The following is a 20,332-nucleotide window of genomic DNA, read 5'->3' as shown; positions in this document are numbered from 1 at the left end:
CTTCTGAGTCAGAGGATGAATGGACCAGGGTTACCCGAACCAAGAAGGCCAATAAGGCAAAAAGGGCCTTGCTTAAGGGCCCCTTAAAACGGATTAAGGCAATAAGGAGTGTCATCGCGCCTTATCACAAGAACGCCAAGTATTCTGTGTGGGAACACTTAGAGCTCTTTGAGCAAATGATGGAGACTTTCCATTTGAAAGACAGCAGTAGCTGCATTCAGTACGTAAAATGGACATTCTCCCCAGAATACTCCAGTTTCTTTGCAGGGCTGGAGGGCCAAAATCATTCAAGATGGTCCACATACAGGGCGGCCATCCTAAAGCACTTTTCTGTTAATAGAAATCCCCAAGAGGCTTGTAAGGCAGCCTACAATTTGGAATGTGGGGAGGATCAGGCCCCACAAGAATTTGTGCAGGAGTTGAAGGGTGCCTTTGCGCAGACTACCAAAAGGGTGCGCACGGATAGCAAAGAATTTAACACTTTTTTCCATGCCTTACCCAAATACATCATGACCCAACGAGTGAGAGATTTTCATGAGAAAAGGTCACTAGACTGGGTCATTGAACAGGCCACCCGAATCTATGAGGTGCAGAAGCCCATAGAAAATAAAAATAATGCTCAGAAAAGCCCCAAACCGACAAGCACCCCTGCCGCTGCCAAGGTGGCAGAGGTAAAGGTTGCCCCCATTTTAGATTTGGAGATGGGGTGCCTAAAAACCTGCCTGCACAGAATAATTCCAGAGTCAAGGAGGTAGTCCCACAAATGGGGTCCCTCACTCCCCTGACTATGTAAGTCCCCGCTACAAGGGAAACCGACCCATCCTGGGTTATGTGTGGACTCCTCCAGCCCAAGGGGGGAATCCAACCAAGCACCTAACCCAGGGAACTTCCCTCCTAACTTCCCCCAGGAGATTCACCAAATCCTGGGCAGACCTTCTTTCCAGGTACCCACAGAACTTCCAACCCCAAAATCATCCATCCTTCTTTTCCCACTTCCCTGAGCCCAGACCATCTAATCCGGGAGAGGGGAGGCCAAGGATGGAGGGGTACTCAAATCTTACCAACCCGGGGTACTACCAGAGAAGGGATAGCTACCCTTCCCGGGATCAGCCCAGGGGAGAAAACAGAACCCCGTATCAGCCTGAGCGGGTTTCACAGCTCGAGTACCAGGTCCAAAACATGGCACAGGATCTGGGTTACATGCTCAGCAGAACCCTCAGATGAGCATGCCGGCACAGAATGCCCCAAACCCTGGACCTGGTGCTCCAGAACAATGACGGGGGCAGCACCCCGATAACTCACCAAACAGACCCATTTTGAGGAGGAGGTACAGATCTTCCAATTTGAAGGAGAGTGATCCTCAGAGGATCTTGGGAAAAGGATCTTCTCCTTCAGAGACGGGGGAACCATTCAAAAGTAAAATGGGTCCCAAGGGATTCAAATCCAGACTGGGTAGATGTGGGCACTGAGCTAGCGCCGCCCATCATCCCATCCCAGAACCGACAACATAAAAATCCCCTGGTTCAAACCCATTCTGATGACTGCCTCCAAAAAGGGGGGGCGGCCCAGAACCATAACCAGGGGAACTCAAAACCTCTCCTATCTCTAGTTGCCAACTTTTTCTTTCAGATTCCCAAGACTCTCCACAGAATTCTGCCCAAATCTCTTCTCTCTCCATGTCCAAAACCAGAAAATTAGCCCACCAGTTGTCCAGAAATGTGCATTATCTGTGCCCCCTTGTGGAGAAGGAGGGAAGATACTATGCCCCTGTTCAAGTACAGTTGCAGGGTACAATTTTGGCATTGGTGGACACTGGATTCCAAGCTACCCTTCTGTCCAAAAAGGCCTTTGGTGAACTGAATTCAGTGAGGGGGGAGAAATACCAAATTCCTCTCACCTCTCTTCCTGGACAACTTCAGAACTTTGACGGGAAGGAAATTCCCGTCGAGGGAACTGCAGATTTGGACATTAAAATTGGGCGACACAAGGTGAAGCACCCGGTCATAGTAGTGAATCCAGAGGGCACCCCTTGTTTACTAGGGAATGACCTCCTGAGAAGGTTGTTGCCCCTAATAGATTGCATAAACAAGGTCCTCTGGACCCAAACTAGCCGACCAATAAAATTGAAACAGCGTCAACCGTGTTAGCTTAAACGGCACATGCCACATGGTTGAACAAAACTCTGACCAAGTAGAATTTCACTTCCAGAACAACCAAATTCCAGACGTGACAGTAATAGCAGTAGGACAACAGACTGGTGAGGGGGGGTCCTCTCTATTTCTGAAAATCAACCTTCCTTCCAGTTTAAGGTGGTATTCCACACTGGAAGGAAACACTCTGAAATTCTTTACCAATCCATAAACAGACATTCCCTCTCCTATAGTCCAGAAAGATGTGATATCAGCCCAGAGCCTGGCTGATATTCAGCAAATTGGAGAGCAGTTGTTCATCCCTGTTCAGTTAAATGAAGGGAAGGACTCTGTTCTCGTCCGAGTGTGTGTGAACAACGGTAAGAGCTTCATCAGCGAAGCCATGTTCCACCAACTCCCAAAAGTTCCAGCCATTCCCACACTCAAACTGATAGACAAATAGGAAATGGATTTGGAAGCACCCAATTCCAAACATCTCCTGCCAAGCAGGTGTATGCTCAAAATCTCCATAGGCAACAAGAGCATAGTCCATAATTGTTGGGTCGTGCGAGACGTCACTGCCGCCTTTTACTTAGGCAGTGACATTCTCAATCGCTTTGCCATTAGTTTGGACCTAATAAACTTCAAAGCTTGGTCCCGATCAGCGGATAATCCCATGGGCTTTGATGATACAGAGAAAGCATTTAGGTCAGCTCAATTGCTACCTTATGCAGTTGAAATTCAGATTGGAGAGGAAGTCATCATCCCAGAAAGGACCAGACAATTCTCCCTGGAAGTGAAAGTTAAAAGAGGACAAAAATTGAAAAACCCTGATGCTTACATTCATCTAAATGCTTGTCTCCAACAGCAAGGTTTGGAGGTAAACGCAACACCATTAATCAATATAGAACATGCCACCATTCCAATAGAGGTGGATAACTGCGACTTAAAGAGTATTAATGTAGCCACAGGCACCATTATTGGAATGGCGGTTGATGACCGACATTGTTCCATTGATTTAGGGAATGAATTGTTAGGACCAATCCCCAAGGATTGTTTTGACAGTGACAGTGATGACAATACAACACCAGACAGGATCTTCATCCGGCATGGGGGGAACTTCCTGGTGTATACTTCCTGCCCTTGTGGCAAGGAAGATGTAACTTGTGACTTCAGAAGAGATGAGGTGATTTTCCAGGTCCATGAAGGCTGCCTTTCCCACCTGAAGCCACCAGTCCAAATCGGTACTCTGACCAGGGACTTCTCCACCCAGCTGCAGAGGCTGCTGAGATAGCAAAACCAGAAGTCTTTCCAGGCTTCAGGCAGGTGGTTGAAGAGAGTCAACCTAGCTGATGCGTGCGTGACTCTGGAGCAGAAGCAAAAGTTGAAACAAGTTTTCTTGGATTTTCAAGAACTCTTTGCTGTGGCCTCATATGATTGTGGTCGCACCGACATCCACACAACAATTCCCACGGACCCTGGCATGACCCCAGTGTTTGTGAAGCAATATCGCTTGCCTCTCGCATCAATGGAGTCCCTTAGTGAAATAATTAAGAAACCTGAGTCCCGGGGAATAATCTGTCCAGTCCACAGCACCTTCAATAATCCGGTTCTGGGGATATTGAAGCCAAACGGCCAGTGGAGACTCTGCGCCGACCTTAGGCAGCTCAACAAACGGGTCCATACTTCCTGATGGCCTCTTCCCTACATTGACCAAGGGCTGGCCCAGCTCCAGGGGTCACAGGTATTCACTGCAATAGACCTGACCAATGGATACTGGACTGTACCTGTCAGTAGGGAGGACCAATACAAGCTGGCTTTTACCTTTGGGGCCAGCAGTACACATGGACCCGGACTCCCTTCGGATACCTCAACTCCGGCAATGAGTTCAACATTTTTCTGCATAAGGCCATGCCCAACCTGGGTGAGAGGGGTAGCCTGGCTTATGTAGATGATGTCCTCATCAAAAGCTCAACTGTTGAGGAACACATAGCGGAGATCCGTTATGTTCTGACACAGTTGAGGGCCGCCGGAGCAAAACTTTCCTTCCAAAAAGCACAGTGGTGTAGAACCTGTGTTAATTTCTTGGGGCATGGGATTACTCCTCAGGGTCTCTGTCCCCAGGCTCTCTCTGTCCCCAGGAAAAGAAAGTGGAAGCACTCCAGAAACTGAAAGACCCCACAACTCTGCGGGAACTAAGGAGCCTCCTTGAACTGACTAATTACAGTAGAAAGTTCATTGAGGGCTACGCAGAGATCACCAGACCCCTGATTCATCTTTTGAAGGGGGGGGGTCAAGTGGGAATGGGGTCCAGAACAATCCGAGGCAGTAAGACAACTCAAAAGAAGCCTCTCACAAGCGCCTTGCCTAGCCTACCCTGTCAGAAACAAGGAGTTCTTCTTGGAGACAGGGTTCTCTAATACATGCTTGACTGCAGTATTACACCAAAAGCATGACAAGGTCAATAAAGTAATCTCCTATGCGAGTAAAACTTTATCCTCTGTGAAGGAAAAATTCAACGATTGTGAGAAAGCACTCCTGGCAACGGTGTGGGCACTGAAGAATTACCGCCCGTTTATCCAGGGGGAACACATCATAGTGGAGACTCCACACCAGCCTCTGCAATATCTCCAAAGTGACAGAATCCGGGCCGGAAATGTGAGTAATTCCCAAATTACTTCTTGGATTCTGTCAATGCAAGGCTTTCCTGTGGAGGTCAGATATGGCCAAAACAAGAAGAGTCCCCTTGCGCAAGGTCTGGCTGACTTGCATGATTGTACCAGAGAAAACTGTCTCGAGGACGAGAGTCTAAAAATCAAGGACAAAATGGAGGCATACCTTAATTCCCCACACAAAGTGTTTGAAGAAGACAAGTGTGAGGGAATGCCCACTGTCTATGTGGATGGGTGCTCTTAACATGTTGACAACAACAGGGAAAAAGAACTTGTGGCCGGCGTAGGGAATGCATGGGTGAATGAGTCCCCAGAACCCTCCGCTGGGTACAAGATTGGTCCCCGAAGTAGTCAAGTGGCAGAGTTGATGGCTGTGCATCAAGCTATCCTCACTGCTGTCCAACATCAACTCCACGAACTGGTCATAATCATAGATTCGGATTATGTACGGAACAGGTTCGTGGAGCACCTGGTTGGAAAACCAGAGGCATGCTATTTGCTAATAACAAACCCTTGAAACACTGGAAATTAATTCAAAATATTGATGATCTGGTCGCCTCGAATGGGATGACCATCTACTGGAAAAGGATCAAGGGTCATTCCAAAGTGGAGGGACCAGACAAAACTGGAAATGACTTAGCTGATCAGCTGGCCAAAACCGGGGCCATCCAAGGGGATCCAATAGAGATCGAGTCCCTGTTGGGGGAAATCCAGGTCACTGCTATCACTAGGTCCCAGACACATGCTCACAATGATCTTTCAACTGCACAATGGAGTAAGGAGACCCCAGATGCTGATTTGATTACGGCTCAAAAAGGGGATCCAATAATTGGTAAGTTTTATCAACACATTGAGGACCCTGAGAACTTTCCCCTGACGGATACCAATACATTGGGAAAGAGGACCTCAGATTGTTGATGAAATGTCCAAAAATGTTCCGAATCCAAGATGGTTTGTTGGTAAGGAAATCCCTAGCTGGCCATGATCAGTGGGTGGTTCCTACCTCATTCTGAAGCCTGATGTTAAGTCACGCCCATGATGTGGCCACAGCTGGTCATAGGGGGTTTCATACAACACTTGAAATCTTAAGACAGGTTGCAGGACCTCGACCAATACTTGAAGGGGTGTCTTGTGTTTGCACAATTTCAGCCAACATCGCTCCCACACCGTGCGCTGCTCCAAAAGAGGGGGATGACACTGCCATGGCCAGATTTGCAAGTAGACTTTATCGGGTCGTGATTCGCTCCTCTAGGGGAAATAAGTACATGTTGACCGTGACATGCTTATTTACTAAATGGGCGGATTGTCTACCGGCCCCAAACTGCAAGGCACAGCAGCTGCCATGATGATCAACCACATCTTTTCGTGTTTTGGTCTACCCCAAAGGATTGAGTAAGCAGAGGTAGCCATTTCACCAGCAAAGTAATGCCAAAGATGTGGGAGATACTTGGGGTTAAAAGGAAGCTACATATTGCTTGCCGGCTAGCCTCTAGTGGTGCAGTAGAACGTTCCAACAACACCATTGTGAGCATATTAAAAAAGTTTGTGGCAGATTCTGGGCCAAGTTGGAATATTCAATTACCTCTTGTCCTAATGGCCATCAGATCTACCCCTTCATCTGCAACTAAAATGTCACCGTTTGAGCTGATGACTGGACGCAGGATGGTGCTTCCCCAGCATCTGCTTTACAGGACCCAAGAGCAGACATTGATCAATGCCTCCACAACTCATGAGTATGTTGAAAATTTAAGAAAACACCTTCAACATGCTTTTGCCTATGCTCAGCGAAATCTAGAAAGATTAGCCAACAGCATGAAGACCCACTATGACTTAGACTACTAGAAAAGAATACAATGTAGGAGACCTTGTCTATCTATACAATTTCCAAAGGAACCAGGCCAAACAGCAGAAATGTCTGCCTACCTGGAAGGGACCTTTTGAAATTGTAGACAAGATCTCACCAGTCGCCTACAAGATCCGCATCCCCAAAGGCAGTTTGGCAGCGGGGGAAGATTAAGTGGGTCCATATTAATCAGCTGAAGTGTTGCCATGATATGATATGGCATTTGTAACGCGCCTATACACAAGGGTTTCAAGTGTTTCAAGGCGCGACGAGGCAGGGAGGGGGAAACGGGGGAAGACAGACAACGATCCTACTAGGCCAGGTGTCATTCAGATCGCGCAAGTGCAGGGGTAGGGGGAAGGGAGAAAGTGCAAGGGGAGGGGGGAAGTGCAGTACAAAGTAAGTATATATAAATAAAATGAATAGGGCCAGCTGGTGGCAAGTGCAAGGTAAGTGCAGACAAGTGCTGGGAAAGGGGGCTGTAGGGATACAGACAGTCCCACAGTGCAGGGGTTGCCAGGGAGGCAGTGCAAGTGGAGAGTGGCTGGGCCCAGGACCGAGGTCGGCGAGAGTGGCCCAGTTGCAGGTTCGGTGCAGATTCAGCAAAGAATTAGCAGGGGCGAGGGAGAGAGAAAGCAGAAGCAAAGAGGAAGGTTTTGAGGTGCTTCCGGAACCGTAGATGGTTCTCCTCAAGTTTCAGGGAGGCAGGAAGGCTGTTCCAGAGGGAGGCCCCTGCTGCGGAGAGAGATCTACCCCCAGCTCGTTGCTTCGAGAAGTGGCTGACCCTGAGGGAGTTGAGACGGATGAGCGAAGGGCTCGGGAAGGAAGATATTTAGGAAGAGAGAGTTGAAGGTATTTAGGCCCCAGGCCACAGAAGGCCTTGTGGACAATGCAGAGGGTTTTGAACTTTATCCTCGCAGCCACTCGGAGCCAGTGTAGAGACTTCAGTCCTGGAGAGATACGGTCCCTGGGCTTAAGGCCAAGGACAAGTCTCGCAGTTCTGTTCTGGATGAGTTGCAGAGGGCGGAGAGTGGAGGCAGGCAGATTAAGATAGAGGCTGCTACAGTAGTCCAGCTTTGAGAGAACCAGGGCTCGTGAGACACTGAGGTTCTGGGGGAAGGAGAGGAAGGGAAGAATACCTCTGAGGAGGTGCAGCTGGTAGTGTGACTTCTTAGAGACGTCAGATATATGAGGAGAGTGTGAAGTCAAAGATAACCCCAAGGTTTTTTGCCGTGCAGGAAGAGGGCCAAGAGAGGCCGGCCAGAGAGCTGCAGGGAAGGAGGGAGTGGGTGTGCCGATGAGTAGAATCTCAGTCTTACTGGCATAAAGGCAGAGATCATTGGCAGCACACCATTCCTGGATAGCAGACAGACAGTCAGGGATGAGGGAAGGAGAGGAGGAGGCCGAGGGTAGCCTGAAAATGAGCTGGGTATCGTCCGCATAGCACTGAAAGTTGGGGCAGAGAGCGGCGATGCGGTGGGCAAGGAGTGCCAGGTACTGGTGGAACAGCCAGGGGGAGAGATTTGATCCCTGGGGGACACCGCAGGTGGAGAAAAAGATGTCAGAGGGGAAGGACCCCAGTTGGACCTGGGAGGGTCGATTGGAGAGGAAAGAGGTCAGCCACGCCAGAGCCTGACCAGTGATACCCAGGTTATCACGGAGACGGTTGAGCAGGATGGCATGGTTGACAGTGTCAAAGGCAGAAGAGAGATCGAGCAGAATGAGAACACACGGAGTGTTGGAGTCAAGGTTCAAGAGTAGGTCCTCACGGATGTTCCGGAGAGCAGTTTCCGTGCTTCTGGCAGCTCTGAAGCCAGATTGATGGTCATGAAGACTGCCAACAGATTCAGCATGGAGGTTAAGCTGGGAGATGGCCAGTTTCTCCAGGAGCTTGCCCAGGAAGGGAGTGATGGAGATTGGGCGATAGTTAGCCGGGCAGGAGGGGTCAGAAGAGGGTTTCTTAAGAAGAGGGTGCACAAGGGAGTGCTTAAGGGGGGATGGGAAGACTCCAGAGGCGAAGGAGTGGTTGCTAAAGTCAGCCAGGGCAGGAGCCAGGGCGTCGATGTGGTCCTTGATAGTTTTGGAGGAACAGGGGTGAACCTGTTTAGATGAGACTTTCATAGATCGGACTTGTCTGGAAACCTCGTCAGCAGAAAAAAGGGGAAAGGCAGAGAAGGAGGGAGGAGGGGTGGCTGTAGAAGGGCCAGAGGAAGAGCCAGGAAGGGAGGGAGGTGATAGGAGGAGAGTGAGGACAGTATGTCCTGAGTTTTAGAGATGAAGTGAGAGGCAAGTGCAGTGCAGAGGGCCTGGGAGGGGACAGAAGAGGTAGAGACTGCAGCAGGGTTGGCAAGCTCCTTGCAGATTTTAAAGAGTTCGGCCGAGTTGTTAGATGCCGCAGAGATGCGGGCTTGGATAAGGGCTCTCTTCTTGGAGAGAACGGAGAGACGTATTGCCTTTGGAGCAGGCGGCAGGCCAGTTTGTCAGAGGATGAACATGAAGCACGCCATTTCCTCTCTGCCACCCTGCACTTGCGTTTAAGGGTGACGAGCTCCGAGTCATACCGGGAGTTACATTTGGCTTTGGGCTTCAGGCGGATTCTCATGACAGGGGCAAGGATATCAAGAGTATCAGATATAGCAGAGTGGTGCATTTAGAGGGCAGTGTCAGGGTGGGAGTCAGCCGAATGGGGAGGGGGGGTGCGAAGGTGGCAGCGAAAGCTTCAACTGACACGCGCTTCATGGGTCGGATGACCGAGGTGGGTGGCAGTGATGAGGGTGGCTTTGTCAGTGGGGTAGGGAGGGTGATGTGGGAGGATAGGAGAAAGTGATCACTCCAGGAGAGAGGAGTGGAGAGAGGGACGGGGAGGGGAAGGTCAGAAGAGATCAGAGCATCAAGAGTGTGCCCTGCAGAATGAGTAGGCCCAGACGGGAGAATAGAGAGTGAGAGAGAGTTGCAGAGGTCACGAAAGAGTCCCGTGGGGGGACATGAGACATCCAAGTGGATGTTGAAGTCACCAAGAAAGAGGAGTTGAGTGGTTGAGGACAGGAGTGAGGAGGAGAGGTCAGCCCACTCAGAGAGGAAAGAGGAGATTTGACCAGGTGGCCGATAGATGGTAGCCACGGTAAGGGAATGGCTAGGAGAGAGAGAGAGACAGCAGACGCATTCAAAAGAGGAGTATGACTGCGTAGGAGTGACAGTGGCAGGAATCCACTCTGGGAAGATGAGGGCTACACCCCCCCCTGCACGGTTGGGCCTGGGCACGGAGAGGATCTTGTAGCCGTCAGGTAGGAGTGTGTCAAAGCTGGTGGCAGAGCCTGAACCATGTCTCAGTGAGACCGAGGACGTCAAGGTCCAGTTCCTCAAGAAGGTGATGGATATTAGAAGAATGCTTGATTGCAGAGCGAGAGTTAAGAGTGGCAATGTGGAGAAGGTTGCCATCCTTGAAGGACTTCCGGGGAGGGGTACAGATCAGAGGTACGCCCTGTGGAGGTGTAGAAGAAGGAGCAAGAGAGGGGGCAGGGAGGGAGGGTAGAGGCAAGGTAGCCAAGGACAGAGGAGGGGGGACAGCAGGAGAGGAAAGGAAGTTAATGAGGCATGGGAAGCGTTTGTCAAAGAGGTGAAGGTTGGCCTGAGGGCCTTGGACCAAGACGGTCCCGTTAGCGTAGACATTAATGATGGCCTTAGAGGAGTGGAAGGAGGCCAAGAGGACATCCCAACGGGTGTCACCATTAATGGGAGAAGAGGAGAAAGGAGAGAGCACAGAGACCATAGGAATGTCCTTTTTAATTTTTTTCCTACCAGATTTAGTGAGGAGAGCAGGGTAGTAAATGGAGAAGCAGTTAGAAAAGATAGGCGAGATAGAGAGCACCATGGAGTAGGAGGGAGTGGGGGAGGAGGACAGACGATAGGAGAGCACGCGGGCAGTGAGAGAGCAGCCAGCCCTAGTTTACCACATTACAGAACAGTGCACCTCCAGTGCATGAGTGCGTATTAGGTACAGAGGCCATCTAAGTTTGAGAATCCTGCGGGGGAGAAAAACCCTGGTTACCACAATTCAGAACAGTGAGAGCGTATTAGGTACAGAGGCCACCTAAGTTTGAGAATCCTGCGGGGGGAGAAAAACCCTGGTTAACACAACTGTGGGACATAGTGAGGAGAAGACACCATGCGAAGAAGTGACCAGGAATAGATGGGGTGGGCCGGGAGAAGGTGGAGATAGAAGTACAGGCGCCTGGCGTCCCCTGCGGACACCTGCAGATACACAGGGAGCCGCAACCGTAGGAGCCACCCTTTGCCTAAGGGGCGCTTAGCCGAGGGGGCTGCCCAGGAAAGGGGTGGATATAGGCAGAGTGAGGAGGGTAGGGGGGTGTGGGCGGGCAGGGAGGCGGTAAGGGAGATGAGGACCAGGAAGTGGGAGGGAGGAAGCAGCATAACAACGCGCTCAGAGCGCGAGGCAAACATTTCAATAATGTAGCACAAACTCACGGAGGCCCGCAGGGCCAGGCATGGCTTCCCTAAGCCTGCAGATCCCTCAGGCTACCGGCGACTGCTCTCCCACGCTCTGAAGAAACAAAGAAGCGAGCGGGGGAGCAGCCGTCGAGTAGGCCAAGAGGGAGGCAGCCAGGCTGCCAATCAGAGGGGGGGGTGGGCGGGCAGGGAGGCGGGAAGGGAGAGGAGGACCAGGAAGTGGGAGGGAGGAAGCAGCATAACAACGCGCTCAGAGCGCGAGGCAAAAATTTCAATAATGTAGCACAAACTCACGGAGGCCCGCAGGGCCAGGCAGGGCTTCCCTAAGCCTGCAGATCCCTCTGGCTACCGCGACTGCTCTCCCATGCTCCGAAGAAACAAAGAAGCGAGCGGGGGGAGCAGCCATCGAGTAGGCCAAGAGGGAGGCAGCCAGGCAGCCAATCAGAGGGCGGGGGTGGGCGGGCAGGGAGGCGGGAAGGGAGAGGAGGACCAGGAAGTGGGAGGGGGGAAGCAGCACAACAACGCGCTCAGAGCGCGAGGCAAAAATTTCAATAATGTAGCACAAACTCACGGAGGCCCGCAGGGCCAGGCAGGGCTTCCCTAAGCCTGCAGATCCCGCAGGCTACCGGCGACTGCTCTCCCACGCTCTGAAGAAACAAAGACCATCCTAGGCACACTCTGCAGCAACTGGAGGGGTCTTCTGAAACCCCAGAGGGGGCCACTCCAGATCCATAAAAAATCAACGCTAAAATATTCCACATATAGTCTATAAAACATAATAATTCAAATGTCTCCTGATTTATCAAATGTATATGTCCGCCCCACTACATTAATAGTGATGGGGAAATGTCTACAAACATGTTTTTGCTTTGTCATCCTAGGAGAGAAAGAGAGAGAGCTAAACCATGGAGACTGACCAAGGAGGACGACCCAGGGACCGGGAGCAAAGATCCGAGGGGCCCGGGGTATCGCTCAATACTCCCATCAGGACTGGGGAGGAGAAACGATCGATCCATCCCTGATGGACGAAAAGGTGCTGAACTTTGCCATTTGTGGAATCCAGAGAGATGAGGTTTACATCCCAGTCTTGCGAATTTCCATTGATGAAAGTTCAATGGCCATCGCAAGAGGGGGGCTTGTGGGATGTATCAACCCACTCATTCAAGCCCTGCAACATCGCTGTGCATTGCTGGCAGCAGAAACATCATAATGGCCGCTGGAAAGCATGCTGCTCACTAGAAATCACCATAAATTGCCCAGTGAAAATAGGCCACCATCTACTTTGTGCCTAGGTCAGTGAGCACAGGAGACCACTGCCAAACACCACCATTGAGTTACCCACAAAGCAGCCTGAAACCACTTGGAAAAGCAATGCTGACTGAAAAAGAAACACAGAGCTGTTTGAAAATCCGTTTTCTTGATTGTCAAAAATGTGCTAAAATCATGGCTCACAAAACCACCAAAAAGATCCAACCTCTTTGTTGGGTTTTCCACATCATTACTGCAAGAATCCACATCAATACAATATCAGCAAGAATCATATGCTATCAGAGCAAAATCCCCTTTAAAAGATACTGATGGAAAGACAGCTGTCCAAAATGGGTGTAGTACCGTTACTCGCCTCTGACAGGTACTGGTGATTTATAATTCTGACAGGAGAGCTGTGTTTCAGAAGTTAAATATGCCAAAGAAGAGAATTCCATCAAAATGCCACATAGAGTGCCACACATTGATTTGATCATGAAAAAGACTTCATTTAAAGATATGTTGCTTATTTTAAGTTTACAAATGTCATTTTTCTCACAGGGAACTATGTTACAATTGATCAGAAAGTAACATGCTGCAGTTAAAACTCCAGAAGGCTTGTTTCCCCTGAGAACCCTTCACACCTTTTCCCTGGACAAAGGAAGCTTCCTCTGCCCTGGGCCAAGAGATTGACAAGCTGGTGTGAACTGGAACTAGCAAGAGGCACCCTGGTCTGTTGCTCTCAGTCAAGACAATGGATTCTTTGGATTGAATAGGAATATGCTAAATTCGGGTGTTACTGTCAACAAAGTGTTGGCAGGAAACAAGACATGTGACCATCTGACTCAGCCCAGCTCTAGGAGCGGACCAGACTGAGATGGGAATTGAATTGAAAGCAAATGTATGTTTTATAAAAATGCTTATTACAAAGTGTACCAAGCTGACAAAAATATTAAACTTTGGGATTGTTGAAATGAAAAATTCACTCACAATTTAAGACTAAGCTGAAATCTGTGCGATGTTCTAAGACTAAACCCCAGAATTTATTCATCTTGTAGCTGCCAGGTTTATGCTATGGACAAGAAAAATTACAGAGATGTGATCAGATGGAGTGTGTATGCCTGTGTAAAATTTAGTGCAGAACCAATATTGGGAAACCCACCAAAAGCGAGAATAAGTGGTCATTTCTGAACCCAAGCTCGTAGGAACATGTGACTTGAACAGAGACGTGCCTTAATTAATCTGTGATGTGTATATGTATTATGAACAACTTGTGTATCTGGGAAATATGTTTTTGGGAAAAATAGAGTTTCTATGAAAAAGCAAAGGGGAGGGATTTCAGTTAAGCCATAAAACACAGCATCACTCTGACACATATGACACACTGCTCCTGTCTCAAATCAGGGGACAGGAAACTCTGACCTATCAGGATCCTTAGAGGGTTGGGCATAGTGAGGCAGCCTCCCCACCCACTTTGGAAATACATAAATAGAGACTGCTGAGACCCAGAGACACACCTTTTTCCACTACTCAACTGATTTATTGGCGCAGCACCCTGCCGGAAGACTCCAGATCTAGAACCAACTCTAGGACCAAACCCTGGAACTTAGAAGCAGAGAGGCCTAATTCACAAGCTGAACCCTTCTCAGCAGGCCTGCAGAAGCTAGCAACCTGATTCTAACCCCTAGCTGCCAAGGGGCTCTCTCATCCAACAGCCGGACTGTGCTGTTTTGCTATTCTAGCTAGAACCCTGTACCAGAACCAAGGTCCAGACCCAGAAAGCAGAGCTGTCTCCAGAACCCGTCAGATCCAGTACAAGAGGCTGTGCAGACTGCAGTGCAGTGCTGAGAGCAGAACCCAGAGCTCCTGAGACCTGTCCGGTGGCAAGAGTGAAGCCAAACCCTTGACCAGATCTTTGACGAGGCCCACTCCATTCTAAAGCCTAGGAGTGTGTATCTAGTCTAGAACTGTGCATAGTCATCTCTTAGTCTAAAGTAATCTCGTCCCATCCATTTCAACCTGTCCAGAACTGCATTATAGAATCTTGTGTCCATCCTGTTGATTCCAATCTGTAACACGCAATCTGTCATTTTGAAATCTTGACTTTATTTCTGAAAATCTACCTTCACGAAAACCTCCGTAACTTTTGAACTGCTCTTCCTAGAACCGAAATGTAACTGTCATTTTGAAGCTAAGATCCCAAGTTCTCCAAGGAACCTAAAATGACAATTCATTATAGTTTTTCCGTAATCGCGTTTCACGCAAGGGGAAAGATTGCTGCGAATTACAGTTTAGCTCCATTTCACCACTTGTAAAAATAGCTGTTTCTTGTTTACAATTGCTGAATTTCGTTTTCCATCTGATAATCATTCATGAATCATTACTAATGTTGACCTGAACCAATCCAAAGTGATTCTTAATTATCCTGAATCTCCTTTAGTGAATTAAAATAATGTAAGCAAATTTTCCCTTTCATGACAATCACATTCAAAAGTATTTTTGCCTGTGTTTAAAATCATACCTGTTTTCTCTAAGCTTGCTGGGGGAACTGGGATTGAACTGCATTATTGATTGTATTTCTGAACCTGTGTGCCCTCATTTCCATCTCTTCATATTGCATACTGGGGGGAGTGAGTAGTCACAGGGTAAAGAGTGATCATATTGCCTTTTGATTGAACCCATATCTAGTTTTATTTCTGTGTTGCATTTTTCTATCTTGCATTTCCTTGAACCATAAAAGTATTCTCTGCTACCTTATCCTTTCTGTTCCTACTCCTAAGTGATTAAAGAAAATGTTGATATTGTAATATTACCCAGTACTGATTACCGTCCATATTCATAAGTGTGCTATTCAGATATTATTTTGTTAATAAAAGTGTGAGATATATATATTGTTCAATTCTTCAAATAAACCTTTTAATTTGCAAAACAAACCTACTTCTTGGCTCAGTGAGGTCGGGGAGATTCAAAGAGAGGGGCGTTATATAAGGGTTCATCATCCAGATTAAAGAACTTTGACATAAAAATATATAAATAAGGGCTTCCATTGGGCATCCCAGACTAGGCATTGGGCCTCATTACACGTAGTGCGGTAAGGGTTTACCGGTACCGGTAAGGGCACAGGTACCGGTAAACTCTTAACACCTTACTACGAGGTCCCTTTGCGGGTTGGTACTTTAACGTCTGCTGTTTAGCAGGCGTTAAAAACCAACCCGCAAAGGGACCAGGGTGCTAATTACGGTACCGCAATTTGCGGCACCGTAATTAGCGCCTTCCCCATTCCCATAGAGCCCTATGGGGCAAAAATGGGAATGGGGAAGGGCAATGGGGGAAGGGGGAATTACCGCCCCGCCAACCTTGGAATAGGGCGGTAATTCCCCTTTCCTCCAAGGCGGTGCCGGTATTTTACCGGCATGGACCAAAGTGCTAATAGCACCTTGGTCCTCCGCCTACCGAGTAATGAGGCCCATTGACTTAGTTGGAGTGCTGGATTGAAGTCACTTACAGAACACAAACTTTTGCCCTTGAACCCTACAGAATTGGCAAATTCTTGCCCTATCTCATTATTGCCATTTCTATCTAAACAACTGGAGAGGGCTGTAATGACCCAGATTCAAACTTTTGTTGAGAATTCTAAATTATTGGACAATGCTCAATTGGGTTTTAGACCAATTTGAAGCAATAAACCTATCACTACTTAAGCAATAGAACCCGAGCGGCGGGGGCATTACCGACTCGGGTAATGCCCCGGGGCCCATAGGTAAGGACCCGAGCGAAGCGAGGTAAGGCCCCGGGGCATTACCAGAGTTGGTAATGCCCCCGCCGCTCGGGTTCTATTGCTTAATTAGTATCCCGGCCCGCAAAATTTGTAATTTTTTTCTGTCCCGAAACGCTGCAGCATTTTGGGACGAAAAAAAAACGACCAAGAAAATGGCCGCCGCCATGGAAAGGGAAAACGGAGTCCGTTTTCCCTTTCCATTGCGGTCATCGGGAGCGGACGCGCTGGGAACACTTGTGTTTTTAAAAGGATTTAAAAAAAGGTAAGTGGGGTTGGGAGGGCGGGAGTGGGATGGGGGAGGAAACAAAAAAAAAAAAATAAAGGTACCTGCGTCCCCGCCGGGGACGCAGGATCAAGAAGGTAAGTTGGGGGGGAGGCAGGGGAGGGAAAAATAAAAAAAAATTAAAAGACTTACACAAGTCCCCGGCAGGGGCGAAGGCAGCCTCACGGCCGCGGGGAGGCTCGGAGCGGGGATGGCCCCGCTTCAAGCCTCCTCATTGGCTGAGGGGCTGCCACGCCCCCCGCCGTGGACAAAGGCCGTGGAATCCCGACGGATGGATTACCGGCCGGGTAGGGACCTGGCGAGAGCCAATCAGAATGCTTGTTGCATTCTGATTGTCTCTCGCCGGGTTACTAATTCAGTTTAGGATCAACTCCGATGGAAAGTAGATAAAGATGGTACTGGTGCACTCATTTTATTAGACTTGTCGACAGCGTTCGATCACCAACTTCTCAAGAGTATCCATAATTCATGAATCCACGGCACAGTTCTTAAATAGACTAAGTCCATCTGTTCTCAACAAATTCATTTTGGTCCTTCTTCCACCAGTCTCTCCCTATAAAATGTGAGGTCCCACAGGTATCCGCCGTATGACAATATTTTAAAAATCTATCTCTGCACCCTAATGGAGATCTTACACCGATCACAGTTCGTCTTTTTTAATTATTCAGACGACACCTAGATCTTGGTTGATATTAAGGTGGTCAATGTCAATGTGGCTGTTAAGATCAGAGTCTGTTTTCGATAAAGTGTTGGATGGACACAAATTTATTAAAAATCAACCCTGACAAAACCAAAATATTAATTGTTAATGAGAAGTCTACCACCTGGACTTCCCTATGTTGGCTTAAAACATTTTTGGCAATGCCCCAAACCAAAGATGCAAGTGAAAAACGTAGACCTCGTGGGGCCAATTGACACAGAACATCCAAATTTCGTCAGTTATAAAAACCTGTTATTTTTTATTTATTAGTACATTAAAACCACTTCTCCCTTGTTTTTTCTACTCACATCAGGCTTTAGTGATAACATAATTGATCTTTCAGCAGTATCTATTTAGGACCCCATAACTATTTGATTTCTTGTATGCAGTGAGTACACAACTGTGCAGCTAACATTTTATTGAAACTAAAAAAAAGTGACCATATTCCCCTAGCACTGTGCACTCTACATTATTTCCCCGTCAGAAAAACGAGTCATATTCAAGAGCTTGTGTCTGGTTTTTAAAAGTTTACAATTTCCCAATTCCATTCCCTTGTCCTACAAATTGAGCTTCCCCCACTTTGGTCAGAACTCTAAGATCAAATCGGGACAGAAAGATAGTTATACCCAGATATCGGAAAGAAAGACAAAAGGGATGCTCCTTTTGTGGTCAAGCAGCAAACATCTGGCAATCCTTGCCATAATCCCTGCTTAGAGTCTCAAATTGATTGACTCGGAAGCAGTTGAAAACCTTTCTTTTCAATCTCACCGTGGCCAAAGCTGCACCTGATTCCTCCAATTCTTGAAGATCGCGCCATGATGCCCTTGTGTGTCCCTTAGGTGACTGCTGTGCTTTATACAACGCCATATAACGTTTTAATATTATACAGGCAGTTCTACAGACATGCAAGTGTTAGTGGCCACAGTCTTATCTCCTCGGTGTACATGTTATTTCCAACCCTAACTTAGTGGTGGATTTTAAAATTTAGCATTTCCATTGATGAGTCCTTTAAGACCATCCACCATTAAATGTGCTTCCGGCACCCACAGAGATGGGTGGGTGTGGGCATCATTCTGTCTGGATGTGCAGCTCTATCCCGATATGGGTCCTCTGCGCTAGGTGCTGTACAATAATAGAATAACATCACATTTTGATATTTATGGTGGATTGTTTGAACGTTTAAGCACTATAACAATACAACATCTGTTCTCCAATTTAATGATCATCTCTTCCTGCTGTGACTAGATATCAGGAATGGGGGCCTAGATGTGTGTCTTACTTTCATAGTTCTATCGTGATGTGTTTTACTTGGCACTTTAAACATATTACCATGGAATACAGTAAGTTAACTGTTTACTAGAAGGCTAGAAATACTAACTATTGAATAATTGTGGATGTGTGTTTCAGGTTGGTTCACAAGACCCACTAAAGAAACCACCACAACTAGTGATCATCGGAACATGAGAAATGCGTTTTGGGCTGAAATGAAAGCTGAAAATATCAAAAGGTTTCTCCGGTGAGTACACGTTCATTATAAAATGGTGAAACCTGTGATCCATGCAGATTCCGGCGAAACTTGTAACCATGTCCATACTATACCTTTGTCCTTATTTGCCCCCGTTCCTATTTGTTGCACAACATTGAAGGCACATTCGGAGGGTTCAGGCACTGGGGCCCTCCCAACTCCCTCAAGTCACCAGTTGGTTTGGACTGGCTCTGATGTACTCCCTCAAAGGTCTCCTTCCCCCCAGTTTAGGAGGGATCCCTGCTGTCCCCTGACAGGGTCAAGCTCCTGACCCTGCCACGGTTCCGAAGGCCCTGGGAATTATGTTCCCCGTTCGTCTAAACTCCCATGTACTTTTAAATATCTGGTCCCCGTATCAGCCTGTGCCAGTTGTCTACTCACCTGAAACTCTCTGGCTGACTTGGACCTGTGTACTATAGGGTAATGGTTTGTGTGCTTACATAGAGTTTCATGCGCGATTCCTCTCATGTCTAAGTGCTGTACTAAAGGGTGTTAGTTATTTGCCATATTACTGTACTTGATTCATCTGCCTCGAAAAATGAAAGCTAAGTTTGCAGTACAGAGCTCCCTCCTTTCAGAGTACAAGGCTTCTTTATCTTGATGCAAAGTTGATGAGGCAGCAATGCAAGTCCTGCCAGGAAGGCTGCTGGCTCAGGAAAGCCCTACATGTTTGCCACTTGTAATGCTTCCTAAACTCCACCCAGTATAGGTCATGGGAATCGGTTTTTGATTGCTCATGCCAAATCTGTTTAAGTTTTACTTCCGCTTCAATGCTGATTGTATTGGTATGTACTGGAAAATCCAAAGGATACCAGAGGTACAGTAATCCATTGATCAACCCAGAGGCAGAGTTCTGTGACGTTTTTGTGAGACTCGGGTCTTTAAAAGTGGTGGTGCCATCACTAGCTTGCAATTTGAAACTGGATCTATATCCCTCTCTCCCGTACCTTCTTTGACCCTGCTTCACCTTTGAAACATGCCCATCGCTTAACTTTCTGTCAAACTTCCTTTCTATCTTAAGTTCTCTTCAATAACAGAAATAATTTGCTATCCCAGTTTTGCTGCTAAAATGCATTGAAAATAACACATTACTGTACACATCCCACTGCGATTCCTTTCTTTGCCTGTAGAAAGGGTGACACACCACAGCCAGAACTGAGCTATATGCATGTGGTTGCACAAAGTTCTCCGGATACCACCAGAGGTCTTTGGAGATTGCAATATTTGTGACTCTAAGAAAGTAAGGCAAACTCTCAGAAGTTCAAAGGGGGGGCCGAGGATGCAACACAACAAACCAAGGGAACTCCCTCTTACAGTGCGTGTGGAAGATGGTGCAACAGAAATTAATATGACCTGTTTGTTGTGGATGGTTGATGTACATTCAAGCAAAGAAACAAGCACGATATTTTAATCAAAATATGAAGCGTAAAAGAGTATCATTTAACAACCCATATGTCGTCAAATGGCATGCATTTACAAACGAGGTGTATAGGAAACTGCAACCTATAGTATAAAGCGAAACCATAAAACTGGAATTTTATGCAATACTCACATTATAAATGCATGGATACAAGTGCCAGAATTGATTGGAGACTAATGGTCAGAACTAAACGCTTTGATGCTTGATGTGAGTAATCGTTGCAGATTGTTCTATATTGTAGCGTTGATCACTACTTGACCAAGTGTTGAA

General features: G+C 47.6%; 1 protein-coding gene across 3 annotated transcripts in view; it reads left to right on the top strand.

Annotated features, from left to right (window-relative positions):
* Positions 1 to 20,332, top strand: part of LOC138527989 (glutamate carboxypeptidase 2-like) — an 898,418-nt gene that overhangs the window by 102,110 nt on the left and 775,976 nt on the right. For all 3 annotated transcript variants that reach the window (XM_069639404.1, XM_069639405.1, XM_069639406.1), the window contains exon 2: positions 18,525 to 18,633. In XM_069639404.1, the coding sequence (XP_069495505.1) occupies positions 18,525 to 18,633 (109 nt within the window). The remainder of the gene's footprint in view (positions 1 to 18,524; positions 18,634 to 20,332) is intronic.

This window comes from Ambystoma mexicanum, chromosome 7q (assembly GCF_040938575.1).
Source record: "Ambystoma mexicanum isolate Mex_15411 chromosome 7q, UKY_AmexF1_1, whole genome shotgun sequence".
In the NCBI taxonomy this organism is placed as follows: domain Eukaryota; kingdom Metazoa; phylum Chordata; class Amphibia; order Caudata; family Ambystomatidae; genus Ambystoma; species Ambystoma mexicanum.
The sequence above is the reverse complement of the archived record's forward strand: the minus strand, read 5'-3'. Positions and strand labels throughout refer to the sequence as shown.